At 36.1% G+C, this 21,554-nt stretch overlaps 1 protein-coding gene across 1 annotated transcript in view; it reads right to left on the bottom strand.

Annotated features, from left to right (window-relative positions):
• The window catches only part of PLXDC2 (plexin domain containing 2), a 224,210-nt gene that overhangs the window by 26,416 nt on the left and 176,240 nt on the right, over positions 1-21,554 (bottom strand). The window contains exons 7-9 of the mRNA XM_072329453.1: positions 21,179-21,278; positions 12,873-12,968; positions 11,879-11,960 (exon numbers count right to left, since the gene is read on the bottom strand). Of these exons, the coding sequence (XP_072185554.1) occupies positions 11,879-11,960; positions 12,873-12,968; positions 21,179-21,278 (278 nt within the window). The remainder of the gene's footprint in view (positions 1-11,878; positions 11,961-12,872; positions 12,969-21,178; positions 21,279-21,554) is intronic.

The following is a 21,554-nucleotide window of genomic DNA, read 5'->3' as shown; positions in this document are numbered from 1 at the left end:
CTTCTAAAAATGAAGTCCAATGTTTAGATAAAATATTGAGATATTTCATAAATTCCTACAACAGTGGCAAGTACATATCCATGCTAACTCAGACCCATCAGTACTTACATCTAGTAGGGATTAATGAACCTTTATCTTAGACCTAATCTTGCATTTTACTGGTGTCAAACAAAAGTTTCAAAGATTAAATGAAAAAAAAAAACAACTTATCACAAATGCAATCTTATACAGTTCTGATTTTCTTCTAACAAATGGTTGAAATATGGTGGCAAATAACATTGCAGGAATTGATTTTTTAGAATGGCTCATTCAAACATGTAAATCAGATATTTTTCAGATGAATCTATCTCATAGAAAAATACATCAAAACCTACAGACCGTTTATTTAACATTTTCTGTTGATGCAGTAATGAGTCTGAACAGGAATTAGATGTGCTTGCTTTTAAGTAAACTTCGTCAACTTCTTTTGAGGCATATGTCATTGATACTTCAGATGTAGTGGCTACCATCATTGTTGTGTCACTGGGTTAGAACTCTGAAAACTGTCATTTCAATCCACCGCTTGCTCTATTGAAGTCATTTTTAAGATCTTCACTTAGTAGCATGTGGATAATTCCCTGTTGCCGTTAGAACATTGCAACAGATTTGATTAGCTATGCCATTTATGCCATCTGTCAACATGGCCATTTTACAACAACTTCATTTTCAAGTGATGACCCAAATCTGCTTTTAGCAAAGCAATAACAAATATATTCTGTGAAATGAGAACAGGGACATTCATAAAACATAAAGAATTCCAGGATTTCTGAGGAAGCTGGGAGTACTGGTCCAGGGAGCAAATGAAGAATTAAAGTCTTTGCATGTATAACAATAATGATTTCGTATAACTAATGCAGCTGAGTCTTGGTAACAGAAAAGATATCAGAATCCTTCCGTTGGGCTGTATATAGCTAGAAAAGATATGGAGATGTCATTAGAACTACCAGATGCTATGTATCTCTATTTGGCAAAGAATATTTAAATGACAAGAAGTGCTCATTAAGTGCATGAGCCAAAATTCTATGCTTTTTTTCTTTTCAGGGAGTTCAGTGAGAATTAATAGTAATAACAAATCATACGCCCTTTACACAGAAGACTCATCAAGGTTTATCTTGTAAAAGCTAGAAATATAATGGAAAATTACTGGGAAAGACAAAGTCTGAATGGAAAAATCTTTTCACTAGGTTGAGTCAGTATTAAAACAACCAATACCATGTTAAAAAGCACACGTGCCTTTTAACAACATATATACAATGGATTTCTGGGAACTGAAGAGTATTCCAGAGATTTGAAATGATTTCTTAAATACTATGTAATTATTCAGGTGAGTTAAAATATTTACTGACTCTTCTAAATAAAAAGTTAATCTAGAAAACAAAGTAGAAAATTGAACAGATAGAAATCTTTTCTGCTTTTAACCACAAAAGAAGTCACATAATCTAATGAAGAGCTGATGACATTAGTTGGGCTTTTGAGTTAATTAAGAGAATAATTAAAATATTGTAAAGTAGAACTTCGCAAGCTGAGGAGCTGAGGATACTTCCATTCTGAATGATTCTGATGATGAGATATGAAGTAAAACTAAAATGCTAAAGGTCTTGGTTCAAATGAAAAATAATCAGCATTTTTTTTGGAAAGAAAACACATCAGACATTGTTTGCTCTCAGTCTGCACTTGTCCCTGTTTCCTGCAAAACAGACTCCATTTTGGTTCCTTTATGCTCAGAACATCGCTTTCTTGTCACATAATCTGCCTGGAAAAATATTGTACTTTCCCTCCTTGATTACTTTCCAGCTTCTCTTGGAAGATACAAAATTTTATCAAATGAAATGTGACTGTGAGTGAATGCAGTATGAGTTCACATATGTTGCTCTAAAAGTATTGCCTCCTATTTATTTCTAAGGAAAATAGAACATATACAAGCAGCACAGTAACACTATTTGATAGACCAAGTTCTCAGCTACTGAACACTATTTTTTTCAACATACAAAACATATATTATCAGTATTAACTAATTCATGCTGATGAGCTGATAAAGACACTCTTCATTTCATTGTGCGAGAGCAGTGCGTGGCTATCTGGAATGTGTCTTGTTTTTCACACTGCAGACAGCACTGCTGAAATGCACCACCCATCACCTCACTGTACTCACATCTATCTTTTGGTCTCCATAGATGTTCAGCAAGCACCAATGAATGTCAGTAGGTGCCATTTTTCTGCAGAGAGAAATTCACCCCTTTGCTTCATATGCACTTCCATGTCAGACACCACTTTGTCAGATCTTCCCTCTGCTGTCATCTGTCATATGGCAACAAAATGTTTTGGAATATTGGTGGGAAGGTTCCACTTCTACTGCCATACCACCAACATCTGCATCTGACATCACAGGCCAACAAAATAGGAGGCATGACATTCGGAGCAGGCTATTAAAAAATATTTGCACTTAACTAGCTCAATATAAGCAATCATATACTTAATATGTTTTTTTTGTTGTTTGTTTGTTTGTTTGTTTTTTTAATCCTGTCATAAAACATCTTGCTTAATTAAAATTTGTTTTGGAATAGGATGATTTTTGGAATAGTTTAGAGGACTAGTTCCTACTCTTGTTACAAATTCTTCTCTTGAGCAGCTAAGAGCAGCTAATATACAGCAATACAATCTGTACTGTATTAACACTTCTGAAAAAAAAAATATATATAATTACTAAATTAGAGTGAATATTTGATGTAGAATATGCATGCCTGTAATATTTAATTCCATCATCGTCTTAGTGTTTCATATCACAAAATTTACAACATACAGGTGATGACAAAGACAATCAAAGTGATTAGTGACTCAAATCGCAGAAGGCAATCTGCAACCTGATAATTGTTCCACAATTTCATAGGGCAGGAACTAAAATAAAATACGTTACACTCTGCAATATTTTGTAAACAAAGTGCAAAGTTGTTAAACAGTATTTTTTTCATCCGTAAAGAAGCTGTCATACAGTGAAAGAGACTGAACAAGTGAGATAATATTCATAACTGACATAACAGGTGGTTAGTCATTGAGAAATAAGGACTCTCACTGAGAATTCTTGCTTCTGCAAGAGTCTAAGAATGGAAGTGGGCTAAAAGAGGTAAGTTGTATTTTCAATTTAAATAGAAAGAAATAATCCTAGTTTAAATGGGAATTGTCAGTGTTCTGATTAAAGAAGAATAGGAGAGTTTTTTTTTTTCTGTAATATTGATGTCACAACAACAAAGGAAACATGCTGAAAAGCAGATAAGGAATAAAAAAGAAGTTTTTAATAAAGGTCTGCTTTAAATAGCTAGAAGGAAAAGGAGACTGTAAAATGGACCTGGATTCAAATTTATGAGATTATGGTGTCAGATTTTCCAACACAATAAGCAGAAAATAATAACCTCTAAACATGTTCTCTGGGAAGGAGCTGTACTGAAATCTATTTCTGATAAGCACTATACTTGTTCTAAAGCACTATTGGGTATATTTTACACTCTGAATATTGACTAACCTAATTAACCTCTCTTATGCTCACATGTTTTTTTATTTTCTGAACTTTTTCTGTCTTTGACTATTAAGAATGATCTCTTTCTTTAACTGTAGTATGCTCCCATGTGTGTGGCTCCTTTTCCCCCTCAAATTACGTTACGTTTCATTCTTGTTAAATAAATTTTAAAAATGGCTTGTTGAATTTTGAAAACTACTTTATAATGTTTTACACAGACATCCTCCAGAGGTACTTTTACTCATCTTTTTAAAATAAAACCATGAAGATCACCTTTGGGGAAAACATCTCCTTTTCCACTTTAGAGATGAGGAAACAAAACATCATAGGACAGATTCAGCTGAGGTAAAAGAACCAAGCTCGGAGTTTCTGAAATCCAGATGAGCATACATAAAGCCACAGGTGCTATGCTTCCTATAGTACTCCCAGATATATTAGACTGGAAAGGATATTTCAGAACCCTGTGTCTGAGGTTGCATACAACAAGGCACCAACCTTGTTCATATGTTGGACAAACTCCATTCATATTCATATACTTTTCCTGGTGTTTTGCTCCTTTATAAAGCACACTGGGATAATATTAGAAGTAGTAGAGGCCTTCTGACAGCCTGAAAGCAGCCTGGTGCTGCTGGTACGTCTGTTTGTATTTCTGTTATCACACCTGAACTCACAGTGATTGAGTAATACTTTACATAGCTACTTCAGCACCATTGGGCATCAGCACCTAAGCTATTAGCAAGAGAAGTGCAGAGAGATTATGGTTTAGCCAGAGTATGCTACTGCTCCTGTAATATCTCATTTACAAATTGAAAAGGAATAAGAAGTCAAAGGAAGCAGGAACAATGGCAGCAGAAAAAAGTGACAAACTGAATGCATAAGACAGGATTTAAAGTGTTCATAATGTGTGCAAACAAAACAAGAAAGCACAAAGAAAACACACAATTTTGTAACTGTATTCTTAGTACTGCATTTGTGGAGGCTGATATTTAGACATGTATGAATCTCAATGAAAATTTATTTCACCTTGTTGCATGCTAACTTTCCATAAAATCATGTTAAGATCTCTATGTTCCACAGTGGTACTTTTGAATTAAAGACTTTGGTCTCAGTGAGAAGCTTACACTGTCTTAAAAATAGAATTCCCATTCCACTTAGGACATCTTGTGAGGCTACTTTCTTCCCTTTTGAAACAATACCATCACTGGGCTCACTTAGTTTGAGAATTAATCCACTTTCTTTTCTTGCTTTGCTCCTATCAGGCTTGCCATGCATAAAAAATTCTCAATTATTGAATGTTAATTTCCTAACAGATTCTTGCAGTTCATGCGTTCAAATTAGCTTGTCAAATCAAGAAAGAACAGCTTGGAAAAGATTTGAAGAAATTGGGTGTGGAACAATTTTCTGCTCAATAAAGTATAGATTTGTTTCTCATTCATATCTCTATCAATGTGGACAAATCTACATGTTCATTCATTTGTTGCACTCGATAAAAATGGCCTATTGCTGTCTCAACTCTTCAACAGAACTATGCAGTACTTTAAGCAGAGTAGACTGACACACTGACAGAATTTCTATTCAGATATTCAATATGATTGTTCTGTAATCAGGAAAGTAACAGCATACAAGTTAGAAAAACAGTACTGACATTACTCCTCATTTATCACAGGCTAGATTTGATCCAATTCAACAATCTGCTTATTAAGACCCAGGTGTTAAGACTCTGATATATTTTCCTATAAAACCACTTCAGCATAGAGAACTGCTGTTGGTGGAATACAAATTCTAGGGACAGCCAGTCTGGGCACATTTCCTGCTTTTGCCCAAAGCAGGAGCATAATCAGCAAATTCATGAATTACACCCATTGATAGAATGGAATTTGTTTTTCAGAATACACTATATTTTAAATCTCTAGCCCTTCTAAAGCATTTAAAATGAGATTTTCCTTGTCATTTGTATATGAATCTATTACACTGATTGGATTATATATGCTCCCTCTGGTGGTTTACTTAATCCATACAAATGTCTCTCTTTTTTTTTTTTTCTTTTTTTTTTCTTGGTAATTCAATGGCTAAGATACTGAGGCTGATTTTGTAATAAGAGCACACTGCTGTCAGCTAAATGGCATTGCAATAAAAACAGCTTGAACATAAAGAAGCATGTTTTCTCCTCATCTTTGAATTTTAAGTTGAAATATGGAATATCCCTGATGCAAAAAAAAACCAACAAAACACCAAAACAAAACCAAAACAACCCACAGCACAACCAAAGACAATTATACATCCATCCCCAAAACATTTAATGACAGCATTTAATGAAAATTGAGTTCTACAAATGGTAGGTAATGAAGGTTAGAATGGGAATAAAAAGATGTTCAAGATAAGGCAAAACCCCCTTCCTTGCACAGTACAAACTGTTCTGCTGCCTTGCAGTGCATTGCCCAGGTTGTTTCTTCATCCATCAAATCCACAATAAAACTTCATTGAATAAGAACATATAGAATATTTGAAAACTCTACAGAGAAGATTTAAGTTAAAAACTCATAGATATTGATGTTATTTATTGTTTTGGTAAAATAACTTAAGGTGATTTTATTAATCTTCACTGCACAATAAAGCTAATCTATCTGTATTGTCAGTTGATGATTAATTTTGATTCTAATCTTGTCCACTGCCTTTCCTTGCTCTGTAATGAAATCTATGATCTTGGCTGAAGTATTAGCTATAGAATAATAATGAGATGGCAGACACCTAACAGTCAGCTATATGTAGAAAAAGATCCTGTGCTTCTTATTTATATATTTTTTTCTAAGTCATGTGTTTTTTTTTGTTTTTTTGTTTTTTTTTTTTTTTTTAATACTGGCTTTTCTAACTGATAAGTATATCAGACTACATATGATTGTACTAGGATATGTGATTCAGCAGTTATTTTCCTCTTCCAAGATTTACAGATGTTAACCCAGATTTAAAAGTTAACTGAACATGGTCTCATGGACCATGAACATACTCTGCATTGCAAGGCAGTCAGAATTCAGTTTACACAACTACTGATGTGCTTTTCATTCATGGGATATGTAGCAGAAATGGGATTCCCTCATCATTTTAGTTCAGGATTGTCTTGAGACTGCAGGAAGCTTTGAGAACTGCACGTGATCACAGTCAGAATAACCGCCTAGAGCACACAGAGTCCTGGCTACCACCTCCCACAGAGACCCCAGCACAGGGACTTGTTCAGCCTGCTCCAGGGCACATTTCAAAGGAAGACTTGCACTCTACGGATCAGTACCATAAAATAACTGAGAATAATCTAGGAGTAGCTGCTCAAAGCTGGAGTCATGCAAGGGCACTATGCATTTCAGAGCACATGGTTAAGCACCTTGCCAGTTAATGGATCCAGGCCCCTTTCAGGGATGACTTTAGTTCAGAGGATCCACATTCAATTACCCCTGTGCCTCAATGAATATTCTGGAAGGGCGGTGTCGTGCATATTGAGAGGATGGGCTTTGTGGAATTCAATAATTCCACTGCTCAGTCCTGCTCAGGCAGCTATAAGCATTCCTTCAAAAAAATGTATTTGAGCTCTAGAGACCTTTTGGGTTTTAGATACTTAATTCCAGTGTTTGGTGAAAAGGTACTTCCAGTACTGCTCTTATTCTTCTTAACTTCCCTTGAAAACCTAAGTGAGACAGCTAACAAAATCCCCTGTGGACTTATAGGTGCCCCTGGTGTGCAACAGAAAGTTGAAGGATTTGAAATTTGAATATAGGTACCAAAAGTAGCAGTTGAATAAAACTATCACCTAAACTCTTTGCAGCTCTTGCCTTTAGTCCTTTGGCTCTGAATCTCCAGCACTGGGACAATAGCACAATAAACCAGAGATGTTTTAAGATGCCTTAATCCTGTGGTTACAAAGTGAAGCAGGAGACTGATTTAAAAAAAAAACAAAAACACAACGTGTTTACATCACACACAGATAGCAGGAATTTTCCCTTTGTTTATTTTTGACTTCAGTGAAGTCTCAGCATTATTTCCTTGCTTGAATCTAAGATTTTCCTGAAGTTCATCAAAACAAACTCATCAGTATCTACAGAATTAGAAGTCCTTGATCATTTTAATCATCATATTTCCATTCTAGCTCAGTGACAGCTCTTCTAAATTAAATTTATTTATTGGGCAAATATTTATAAGGTAGTTCACTATTTCATTAGCATGAGCAAGTAAATTGTACAAATTGAACCTGTAACATAATAGCAAAATGCTTTCATGCTTTGTCATAATGCTTTCAAAGGAAGACATCCCTAAAATTGACATCTCTAACATGCAGGCTATATCATGTTCCTAGAGTACATAAACATTTTCTGCAGTGTAAAAAGGTGATATAAACAGATCTAACACTAATGACCTATCTCAGTTTCTACGTGCTGGAGTGTCACAGAAAATAGAGAGCAAATAATTCCAAGTTTCAGCCACATGTGACTATTAAATGTTTCTGGAGTAGGAACACAGATACACGTGTAGGAGAAGGCTATGAGACTTCTGTATTTATACTTAGTCTCTTTCATGGTTGAAACAGTTCTGCTCTTACAAATGGTTCAAATAACGTAAAAAATATATTAAAGAAATCTTCACGATGGGTCCTCCATCTGCTAAAGTCACATGAAAATGGTGTGCCTTTACTTCAGTCATGACATAACTACATTACATACTTTATGCTGGGTATCAGGGTCAAAAGGTTGATGATCCCTTATGAAAACTAAAACTGTGATTGAAGTTCACAGGGAGAGACAGTATTAGAGGATTTTGCTCTGAATCACCTTTAAGAATAACCTACCTCTCTGAAGACTGAAGAGTGTGCACAGCAACTGAGCTGAAGTTACAATAGGAAACAAGCCACTGTGTTGAAGAAAAAGATTATTTTAATTCCAACATAGATTGCCCACATGGGGGAGGTACAGTTATTCTGCAATGGCTCTCATTGTCTAGTTTCCTTTTGCAGCTATGGGTTTTATATACATTTTCTATTTTTCTAACAGTTGTACTTTATTGTTTGAATGATTCAATATATGGTTTAAATTTTGCACAAAGAAAAATTACTGAAAGCTATTCTCAATAGCACAGTTGCTGTGGACGAATGGGGTAATGTTGACAAAAAAAAAAAAAAAAAAAAAAAAGGGATTGTAGAACTGATTGAGAGTTATTCCCACTGGATATGTGTTTGCTTATTATCCACATGGAAGCATGTTTGCTCTGGAAGACCTCTCTTTAGAGTACCCAAGTGCTACTGCAGCTCCAGAGGACCATCACTGTATAATGCAGTCAGAACTGTGACCCTCATTACTCCATCACACTCTTCTTGTTGGCAAGCAGGCAATCTGTCTTTATAGAAAGTGGAGCACTGAATTAGTACTGCTATACTGGATGCCACCGGTACCAAGCTCAACACATTCCTCAGGCTTTTGCACCAAGGGCCAAATGCCTTTTCCTTCTAAGCCAGGACAACAGCCTTTCTTTTCTCACTTCCCAGACACACGAGTCCAGTCAGTCTCCACTTTGCAACTCAGAAGCAGTCCTTGGGCATTGCTACTAAGCCTCTACTTTTGATTACTTCAAAAACCCCTTATAGCACTCACTCACTGCAAGGTGTAAATATTAATATTCTTTCTACTTTAGGCATTTCTAAAATGTCTAAGTTGATACTTCTTGTAATGCTTTGCCTTTGTTTTTCCAAGTAGATTTTATTCTCCCGCAGTAGAAAAATGTTTATCACAACAGGAGATAAAAGTCAACAGTGATTTACAAGGCTGGTGACTGAGGAGCAGTGACACAGAAAAAGCTGAACTACAGTGCCAGAGGATCTCAAAACTTTCTATACTTCATGATTTTTAATGAGGATAGTTAGGTATTCTTGTTGAAACAGTCTATCCCATGTGGAAAGAACATTTTAATGCAATGAATTTATTTCTGAAGGGAATAAAAACATATTGAGGTACTGAATTTGATAATTCTGAGGACACTGTTACATCTAGATATCTAAAACGAATAACAAAGTTTCTTTCTGTATATTTCTAAAATGAATAAACATGCAGAGAAACAGCGAGATAAATAAGAGACTGGACTCATATGAAACACAAAATTATCAAAGCTAACAGGAATGACTCCCATTCACAATGATCATAAACTATAACACAACTAAAATGACACTCAGTCTTCACATTTTGAAAAACAAGTTACCTGTTCGCACAAACTTTGCCTCCACCTACTATTTCAGATATGTTTCTCAATAGAATTGGAGAAAATAAGAAGTTAAAAAATAAGGTGTAAAATCTAGCATAAAAATAAGATGTTCAGGGGATCATCCTTGGATATTTTCAAGACCCAGTCTGATCAAAGTCTTGAGCTGACAGCTGACCCCACTTTGAGCAGGTGGCTGGACTGGATGACCTCCAGTACATTCTTTCAATCAAAGTTGCTTTCTGATTCTACAAGCATTTCTGCTTTTGCTTAAATCCAGCTTACTATCATCCATTCTTACAGATGCAAATTGGGCAGTATGACTGTTTTTAAATTACTATGATTCCTGTGCAGAGGCATAATCTTGGTTTGCTTTTCTGGATGCATCCTTTTTTTAAGGGATTAACTCCAGTTCCTTCCTTTGCTGCTAGTCAAATGATTTCGTAACACTGCTCTTATGAGATTACAGACTCACTACAGTCAGTAATGGTATAATATAAAGATATTCAGTCTATCTGATGCAGATCATCAAGGACAAAACAGTGCAGCAATGTGGATTTTAATTGAATAAAAATAGCTGTGTTAAAACTGTATATTTTTCAGCAGCAAATTACATCTTGCCAGTTATGAATGGGCAGCCACAAATTCATTTAAATACATGGAGAGGAACACAATGCAACCACATGCCTGACATTGCTTCCGACTAATGGTGAAAGATAAAACTCCTTCCTGTCTCAGCACAACTGATTTTCCAGCAACTCCAGAACTTAGGAAACTCAGTTCTTCAGAAACTACAGATGAAAATAAAGGATCTCAGGGTTTGCCAGACGTTCATCAGAGGTCTGAACCTTACCACCTCTTCAAATCTTACCTTTTATAAATAAACATATCCAAACAGAAATGAGAACATTGCCTACAAAACAACAGACCTTTCCAGCAGACAGTGCTATGGTATTTATTAACAGAAGGAGAATCAAGCAATGATTGAAAGCAAGAAATTGGCTAAAGCAAGCAATATCTGTTCATGTTTGCTTGGAACAGTTCTCTGTTACTATATTTACTCTTGAAGATGACATGCATTTTCATAGAATGATTTAATTTACATTTAATTCCACACAAACTGAGGATTTGGAAAAAAAAAAAAAAAAAGACAAAAATGACAAAAATTTGCTTATTGAGAGAGATGAGGCTCAAGAAAACATAGAAGTGACCCCAACTTATTAATTTCATATAAAGTTTATCGGCTATTATTTTTTAGCTATTCAGTATGTTATCATAACACTACACTATTTTAGAATGCCAACAGCCTTCTCTTTTTCATTATGCATCCATTTATATACAGGATTTCTGAGCCTAATCACTAGGGCTAAAAAACACAAGAAGAATACACATCCATTATGCCATTGTATTTAGTGGGAGAGAATCAGTGCTAGATAGATAAATTTATTCTATGAAGGTCAGTGAAGGTCAGTGACTGAAGAACTTTTTGAAAAAGCTTCAGCTGCAGAGTTTTTATTTTACTGTCTGTGCTCCAGCTGCACCACAGAGTTTAATTTGTTCCTACTACTGAGTAGGCTGTCATGAATGTGGCAGTGAGAAGCTGAGGGATCCAACGTGCTCACAAACTATGAGAAATTAGGAGAGAAAAGAATCTGGTGTGTCTGTCTCCCTACTGTTTACAGAACAAGAATTTCTTTATAGTTACAATGCCACCCCAGATCTTCACTGCAGTAAAATTGTTTCTGATAAAGCAATGGGTATAGGGAGAAAACATGAATTTTATTACACTTTATACTTCTCATGGAGTCCTTCGAAGGAATTTTTAAGCAGGATTAAGAAAATAGGAGGTGGGGCTCAATTTTGAAAACAATTCCTTTGTCTCTCCTTAGCTATTTTATTTTCTTTCTGGCTGATGTGAAATAGGCCAATGTTGTGTGGCTGATGACTGCAAGTGAGGTCTATCAGTATGTATGTGAATGAATGTTTGTAAACCCCAAATGTAACATCTCTGTGTGCTGAGTGAGCAGTTGGAGATGTTTTTGTATGTCTTTTGAGCACAGCTGTATACATATGTCAAAAAATAAAAATCCTTTTCTTTACCTTTGGAGTTTACTGCACCAGCTGCAGTTGAAGCCAATCTGGGCAGTGACACAGGGACCACAGCTGTTAAACTGGAGACAAGCTGGGAAGCAGGTAAGTAAACACGAATTATTACAAAAGTCTCACAAATAATTATCGCAGAAAGTATGAGGGAAGTATGCATCTTTTGACAGTATATATGTAGGGAATATACAGGTTCACAGATTTTCAAAAAAATGGACTAAATCCAGCCAAACTACAAGGTAGTGCACAGAGGTACATCTTATCTGTAGGACTGTATTTGTATGCCATTTGTAAATGCAATCTCACTTCCACAACAGCTCTTTCAGCTTCATTGTTAGATCTTTTATCTTTCTGTATATTATTAAGTATTTCATTAAACCTGTCTTCCCTCGCACCAGCATTTTTGGTGTTGCTAACATATAGATACTCACAGACAATAAGATCAGCAGGAAAGTGTACAAGAAATACAATCAGATTAGAAAAAAATGAAAGTCAGTTTCCAGTTTCTTTTTTTCACAACAATACAGCTGGCAGTTCAAACTTCGATATCACTGAACAGCAGAGTTTTCCTTTGAACAAAAGAGATGGATGAATTGTAAAATGTGTTTGGGGATGTTCCTTTGAGATGGGACGCAAAGTAGTATTTGTGCTTGTTTTGCAAGCATGAAAATTGGTCTTTTTTTTTTTTTTTTTTTTTTTTTTTTCGAGGAAAAGAATTTAAGGGCAATATGAGCATTCTTTTGAAAAATGATTTGGCACAGATTCCACTCGCAGTCTACTGGGAGCTGCGATTTGTAGGTATAAAATAACATGAGATACATGAAGATGCATTGGATAATTCATCATCCAACTGAGAGTTAATCTGAGAGAAGATAAATGAATCTGTCCCTACTACAAATTCACAGATAAAACAAAACATTTAAAATTGTATGTGTGTTGTAACTGAGGCTGTCCCCAGATCCGGCTCCTTTGCATCCTACATTTTACTTACTTGGAAGAGGTATCATTTCAACAGCTGACAGATTTGTAATCTTTGACATCTGCAGCTCCACTCTGTGGTATTCGTAAATTGTTCTTCTGCGGACATCTACCAGGAAAGAAAAATAAAATATTTTCACACTATTATTTTGCAGTCTGTAGACTGTGAAAAATAGTGGATACGATGATTGCTCACCGTACCTTAGTTGAATGTGACACCAGTTTTCCTCAAGGATAAATATTTAACTTCACACATTTTGAAGGGATATGTAAAAGCTATTGATAGGGAGTGTTGACAAAATAGATACCTGTTCCTGGGAAAGGACTGAAAATGCTGAGAGAGCTCTCTTCTTATTTGTTCATTTAGGTAGAAACTCTATTGAACAAACTGTCAGACATTTTTGGGTGTGTTTCAGATTCTTGCTTTCCTAAGTTGTTTCTCAGCTTACATACTCGAAAGACATGTTTTATATGCTTGCTTCATTGGTTGTTGTCAAGATTTGCAAACAAAACAGATTCCATTGCTTAATCAAATTTGCTAGCTTCAGGCTAGTTCATATATAAATGCATTAAACATTAGAAAATTACATTATAAAGACAAGTCCTCCTAAATATGCACTGTAACATATAATCTTGACACAAGCTGACTGCACCTGAGTTTCTCAAAGCAGAAATTCAATACAATTCTTGTTGGCTATGAACACGTTGAAAACAGTAGAATTGAAGCACAAGATGCATGAAAGTATCATGCAATCTCTATTTTAAAGCTTAGTAATTATTTACTTTGAGTATTCCATGTTTTAAGAGTATGGCTGCAATGAAAACTGCTAGAACATTTGAAAATTTGCAAGTTAAAAGTACACACCATATGGCCAATCTGACACAATGATTTCCTGATGTCCTGGATTCAAATTCATATCCTCTTTGAAGGTTTGCTAAACTTCAAATGAAATCAATGCTAAATACTATCAGTGACCTCTGTGAAACTATGCCAGAGAGGAACAAAGGGTTACACACAAAAGATTACACCTTGCTGCTTGGCATAAAGGCTGTGTTTTTTTCAGCTTGAACTGCACTCCCCAGCTAGTATAAAATCACATAGCAAAAAACAGCAGTATTCTCCAGTCTCCTGGTAGGAAGGATGTTGCAGGCATTTTTCAGAAAGGAAATATATTAGGAGGAATTTCTTCTCAGAAAGAGTAGTTAGGCACTGGAACAGGTTGCGTGTGGAAGTGGTGGAAGTACCATCACTGGTGGTATTTAAGAATGGATATAGTACTGTGTCTCATGGCTAAGGTGCCTCTTGTAATGGTAGAAAGCTTACTAGTCAAAGAAGGATGAAGAACATCTAAAAATAAATCTGATATATTCATTGCATACAAAAAATAACCACTGAGTTATTGATATCAGTTGGAATAAGAAGGGGGAATCTTGGGGTAAAGAGAGGGTGGCAGAAACAGAGCTACACTGGGGTGGGGAAATTCTCCAGCACTGTCCAGGTTTGCTGCGTGGGAAGCAGCTTTGTTCTCCTTCACTGTGTAAGCTCTAATGCACTTGTAGTCAGCACCTGGTTTTCTTTTTAGCTCCAATCTAGCAGCATTGCCAAGCACTCCCTCCTGCCATTTATTTGAGGTTGTCTGCTGTGGCTTAACCCCTTCTGACAGGAGATTTCTCTCTTGGTCTGAAGTGTACCTTTAATTGAGCTAGCAATGTTTTTTACCTACAATTTCAATCTGACTGGATAAAGGACAGAAACTGGAATGTGCCAAACATTTTCCCTAACAAATACCCTGTATTTAGCCAGATCCTTCAAACCCAAGAGTCAGAAAGGGTTTTTAAGACAAAGCTAATCTTGTGCTGGGGTGAGAAAAATTTCTCACCAGCAGTAAAAAAGTCTGTGTTCCCAGAATGGTAGCTCCCGTAAGAGTGCCTTCCAAATCAGGATGATCAGAAAATGCATTTGAGATGAACTGCTGCCAATGCCGAAGGCTCTAATTTGTTTCCACAGAAATCTTTACACTTCTGTCCCCCCCCCCAAAAAAAAAGGGAAAAAGGGACTGCGGTGTTATAACCTTGTTTACTCTGAATATTCCCCAGCACACTCCTTGCAGGGTTTCCAAGACATAAGGATGTCCCCAAAAAACAGGTCACAAACACCTTCATCTCACCTATGCATGAAACACTGATGTTTAAGTGAATTATGTTTCGTATCAGAACACATATTTCAAATCATGCACTGTCAAGCATGACTACTGATCACATTCAATCCCTCTACCTTGTAGACTTAGGTAGGACCTTGTTTTCCTTCTCCTGGAAGAGGGCTGTGCCAACTGCCTACTATCTACTGTGGGAAACCTGGGAACAGAGAACTACTTGGGTAGTCGCTTTCTAACTGCTTGCAGGCAGACAGTTAAACACACAAGCATTCAAATTCCTTTGCATGGCTAGGCTGTAAAAATGCAGGTGTAGTTTCTTTTGAAAGTCTGACTGGAAACCTGCTGTGCACAGCACCTTTTCCTGTTTAGCATTCTGAACCTGCATCTTAACTAAATAGGCTAGAAAAGCTAAACTCAACAGGATAAACTGAAATGTGAGTACTGTCCACTGTCACTCTCCCTCAACAGCTGCACACAGACCCCTTCTCTAGCTTAAGACACATGCCCTTCACTCAGGTGGAAGTTATTCTTTATGTTATGCTGCCCCTTTAACCGTTTTACAGACAAATATAAATGAAGAATCATGAAGAACTAATGAGCCCAAGTATCTCAGCATGTGCCCTAACTTGGCAAGAGCAAGAGAAATCATTTATTCTAGCAAAAGACAAAAAATAAGCACAACATGGGAGTATTGTGCTGAAAAGATGCATTACAGTATCAGCTCTAACAGGGAAAGGAGGAAAGGAAAAGGACATCTGCTTACATGTATATTTTTTAAGTATAATTCCTGGTTCTGAATTTCAGAAAACATGCAGATATTCTTCTCCTATCCATGCAAATTATTCTTCTGTAGGTCTTTCTGGTTATCTCAAACACCCTTCATAACTGTAGAATATGAATAGCTTATACTTTTTTTTAAGTTACGGGGTCTATTTTATATATTTGGCTTAACTTACATCAATCAAATTGGCTATTGGTTTATTTCCATGGTATCTATTTGTGTTATCTTTGACAATAAATCCGAAGACACATTTCCAGAAGAAAAAGGCACAGGGAAACGCCAGCTGCTTGAGGTAAGTGGCCTAAAGAGATAGCATGGGGGGGTCAGAAGGCCTCTGAAGGAACTCTTTCAAGGGATTAAGTGGTAGCTCAGTCAATTACAGATGTGAAAGATACTGGAGTGAGAAAGAATTTCTATCTACTTTTATCACTATTTTTTTAAACTACATAATGACATGTAAATATTCCATGGAGCAGAACTTCCAATTAACTAAATGTACCAAACAGAGAGCAGAGTTGGAGCGCCAGAGACCAGCAATGTCTTTGTAACATACCAGAAGGGTCAGTAGCTAGTAATGTACTATTCTAAATATGTGTCCACAGATGTACAATCTCTCCAGTACTTTTCCATTGCACAACAACTTTCCTCATATGGCATTCTTGAACAAAAACCTCCAACCCAGTGAAACAAGAATATATTGGAGAAGTCAGTCTGAGTTTTTAAGTTATATGTTCACACAAATAAAAATCTTTGACACTGAAAGGTTTCTAGGGAATCAAGATCTGCCGTAATCCTAGCAAAATCTGCTGTATTCATACATACATTCATACAGCTGCACTTTCATTTTTAAGTACAGCTGGTAGAAAAAACAAAAATGACGAGAAAGTGCATTTGATTATGCAGAAGTCCGTTTGCAGTAAACAATTTATGATACATATCCACCTTATGCTGCTAGCAATTTCTGAAAAATGTAAAGGATACAGAAGAGTGGGGCACAGCTACTGCATTATACACTATTGCATGGTATGTAGGCTGTTCCAAAAGCAATGCCTCCTAATTTCCATGGAAACTACAACAGATACAAAGAGCACAATAGCATTATTTGATAGAGCAAATTCTCAGCTACAAAACAATATTTTTCAAGATAGTCACCATTGTTAGCTATGTATTTTCATCGGCCATGAACAAGAGCCTGGATACCATACTTGCCAAAATCTGCACCAGCAGAGGTGACCCACCGTTGCTATCACTACTACTGAAAAGCAACACTCACCACCTTTCTGTGCTTACATGCACTGTTTGGCCTCCATAAATATTCACCAAGCACTTCTATGTCAGATGCCATTCTGCCAGAGTGCCTCCCTGCTGTCATCTGTCACACAGCAACAAAATGTAACAGAATACTGGTGATAAGATTCAACCTCTACTGCCATACCACAAACATCCATCTCTGCCATCATGGGCTAACACAATAAAATAGGAGGTATTAGTTCCACAGCAGCCTTTGTACGTCAGCCCTACTGAGTAGAAAAAATCATGCAATTATATATTTTGTATAATAGAAGCCAATATCACAAAGTCTGTTTCATCATGGAGTGAAATCAATACTTTATTTATAATCACAAGACTAATAACTAACTGTGTAGAACCCTGAAACTCTTTTTCATAGAATCAGAGTGGCTGAGGTTATAAGAGACTTCCAGACACCATCTGGTTTAACCCGTGCTCAAGCAGAGACACTTAGAGCAGGTTGACCAGCACCACATCCACATGGGTTTTCAAGATCTCATAGAATAATAGAATCACAGATTCTCCAAGGAGGAAAACCCCACAACCTCTCTGGGCAACCTGTGCCAGTGCTCCATAACTCTCACAGGAACAAAGTACTTCCTGATGTTTACATGGAACCTCTCATGTTTCAGTTTGTGCCCATTGTCTCTTGTCCTGTCACTGGGCATCACTGAAATACCCGTGTTTTCTTTGAAACTTCCCTTCAGGTATTTATGCATATCGACAAGATCCCTCCTGAGCCTCCTCTGAGCTCAAACATGAAATAACTTACCATGTCTCAAAAGAGAGCTCCCTTGCAGGAGATACTCAACTGACTGAACGATGGAAAAAGGACATAACAGATAATGTTTACTATCTCAGTTCTCATGGAAAGGTGCAAAGAGAAAACTGCTCACTGACACTATCCTGAAACTACAAATGTAATTCCCTTTGAAGTATATAGGATTTTGCTATTGTGTTTGTGACAGACTTCTGCAAAGTTATACTGGTACAAAGCCATTCCAAAGACTTTGGGAACGTATTTATTGATGGCTATCCAATTTGGCTTATCATCCTTTGTTCTCCATCCATTCCCCTTACCATCCTAAGGCATTCTGAAATTCTAAAATAAGTTCAAGATCAATTTCTGGAAGAAAATACTGGCTTTGTTTCACAATCTGCCAAATCAAAACTTATTTCTTATGAATCTGAGCTTTTAATCTCACTTTCTGCCAACAGTAATCTTGACCATCCACAATACACCTCATCCAAATCACTTCCTCCATCCCAGGATTCTCAGGTCTCTTTTCCTGTGCCTTGTAATTATCAAGAAGAGACAAAATACTCTCACTCCACCCCTTTCCTTGTTTGTTCTCAGCAATGATGGCAACACATGAACATTCAGAATTTCATAAAACTTAGTAGCTCAGTATGAGAATGAATTCTTGTCTGTATTACTCTTTTTAGGAGATATTTGTAGAGCTTTATCCACATTAAAATTTGAAATGCCTTTATAATATTCCGCACTTTGATGGATAACTCTCAAAGTCTAAGGTAGACTAGGTTTATTTTGATGTCAGTTTTGAGCAACAAGCACATCCAATGGCCAACTGAATGTAGGGATCCTAGACACTTGCCTTAGGATAGGCTAACTGGACAGAGAAGAAAAAGTACTTCTTCCTTGTATCTGGGAAGTGAGAAATACCTTTTAATTTGCTCTCAGTTGTCCAAAGTTATGTGACTTTAGTCTTATACTATTAAGTCAGAGTAATGGTTTCATTTTTTAGTAGGCATTTGAGTAGTTAAAGTAATAGTAATATTTCCCTATAAAATATTATATGGGTGATGAATTGAGAGTATGCTACTGATCAAATATGTTTGTGTTGCATTTGATGCTTGTTTCCTTTTCAAATGTAAGATGTATACGTAAATAACTGACATAACAAACATAAAGCAGAAGGTGGTTTTGTTTTTTTGTTTTTTTTTTTTTTTAATAACTATCCATGAACATAAAGAGAAATTGAATTTTGCTTGATGGAAAAGTCTTTTCTAAAGTTTTAAGAAAGAACTAATAGCCACACTATCATTTCTTTCTTTTGGGAGAAGCAAACAGTAATTTATTTTCTTCCACTGCCTGAAAGAGCTAAGAAATGAAGAAAAAAAATTGTATATAATGTTTTTCAGTAATTGACTAGAGCCATGGCTGATTTAACAACTCTGAAATGGTAGAACATGAGTATTTAAAGAACAACTGACATTGGCTCTCTATGGCCAACACTATTTAGTAGTTCTCTCAAGGATGCTGTTATGTGGCATATATGCAGTAAAATAAACTTGTCTCACTGAAAGAACAATTTGGCTGCAGGAAAATCTACTGCAAACTGATGATTCCCCTGACTAATACTGGCTCTAATGTAAACTGTAAGCTAGCAAAAGTAATCACAGATTACAGCCATTCACAGAAGCAGTCATCGAGGAGCAAAGTAGTGAATGGCATGTAGCAATGTGGATACAGTGCTAATAAAACTGTTGCTGCAGCAGTGTGTTTTAGACTCCATGGCTTCATACACACATTCTATTTTCCTTATCTATCACTCCTTAATGGAATTTAATAAGATGAAATACTAGACAGCTTTTGTGGTAATTAGAGTCACTTCACTTAGCAGATAGGGTCATGTGACAAAAAGGTAGACAGAAATACTAAAAGCAGAAGACCAGCAAATAACTATGTTTTCATCAAATGCTTCACTTTACATTAGTAGTAAAACAAGACACATGTCTGAAATAGTTATACAGGAATATTCAAACCAGAATAAAGATTTACATATACCAGATACTTTACACACAAAATATGTAAATCTAAAACAAGTGATTTGAGTATCTTGTGTAAGCTGAAGACTTGCAGAAAAATTCAGATCATTCAGTCACAAACACTGCTCAAACTGCTAATATGAGTTGCCTAGAATCATTTACTCCTAAGTACTCAAAAGTAGCCCATGCAGCCATCCATAGGCACATCATGTCTATCATGTATCAGAATCATGTTCTCCTAAGATATGACCTCTTAAGTGAAACCTGGACATATCATCCACCCTCACGCTACACTGAGTTCATAAGCTACAGCTCTTCATTTCTTCATAGTAGGATAATCTCATGCCATTAGAGTTATCCTTCATCATACCTATTACTGTTTAAATGTGATAAAGGCAGGATGAGTTGAAAAAGGCAACTGTACTTTCAAGTTCAGTATCAGTCCCATTTGCATATTGTCTTAAAGATAAGTTGGATCAGGTCAGTCTTTAACAGCTTCATCTGCATCACACCTCCATCAGAGTACTGTTTAGAACAAACCCAGACTCAGGCTAAGGAGGCTGGCTCAACTGCAGCTCCCCTGCATTTGCACCCTGATATTAGAAAATCATAAAAATTGAATCTACCAAATTTACTCCAAATCTGTAAATAAAACAGCACACTGAAGGCAAGCATGCTCTCTAATGGCTATACAGTCTGAAAGGGTTCTGAGCATACCTCATTAAAACAAAGCATTAAGGAAATCATACCTGATTTCCTACTCCTAGTTTTCAGTCAACTCATATATAATACAGTTAATGGCAGGTAAAATTAAATGTCATCTGCATTTCTGTTGTTAAAATTGAGCTCAAGATGTCATTTAATCGCCACGTCTCTTCTTTCTTCTTGCTAAAACATATACAGAAATTTGAAATTCAGAAGTATCAAGAACTTCCAGCCTGAACACCATTTTTATTTTTCATTTTGATTCAGATGATGTTTTTGAACAGGCTGTTTCTTCCTCTCTAAGAATAAGGAGACATAATTCAGGCAGAGTATTTTATGGAATCCCAAATTGTGTGAGTTAACAGTTTAAGTTTACATTACTTGTCTGTTTGTTTAGTTTTATTTACTTTATCTGCGTAAGAAAAAAACAATGACAGAGAAAGGCACATTGGGAATAATTATGTAAATAAAATTACACTTGAATTAACAAGCTGAAATTGGAAAAGTAATTTGTTGTGTTGCTAATCATCCTTAATGAAATCAGCTTATATTTGTTTCTCAGCCTCCAAATCACTAGTATGACTACATACTACATACTGGGAATTTGCTGGATCCTGTGCACAACCACAAATGCATCTGATAGTCCAACTTTCACTGGGTGATTTGTTGAGCTTATCTGTGTCACAGCAACAGGAATCTGGAAGACAAAAAAGGAGAATATGCATGAACAACTGAACTAAAAAAAATGGAGCCTAATATTTTCAGAATGAACACTTAGTCATCGTAACTTCATATAAGTATGTAATATAATAAACCATATTGTGTACAAAATATAATACTCCATATTACGAGTAAGGATGTATTAAAGACTGAAAGTACAGTTTCCAATTTTATTTTCTCCCACTTCACTTAGAATTTTATATTATGTTCTCATAAAAACTTAAAGGTGGGATATTGTTAATAACGACAAAGA

Source organism: Excalfactoria chinensis, chromosome 2 (assembly GCF_039878825.1).
Source record: "Excalfactoria chinensis isolate bCotChi1 chromosome 2, bCotChi1.hap2, whole genome shotgun sequence".
NCBI classification, from domain to species: Eukaryota; Metazoa; Chordata; class Aves; order Galliformes; family Phasianidae; genus Excalfactoria; species Excalfactoria chinensis.
Note: the sequence above shows the minus strand (reverse complement) of the source record. Positions and strands in the feature narration are given on the sequence as shown.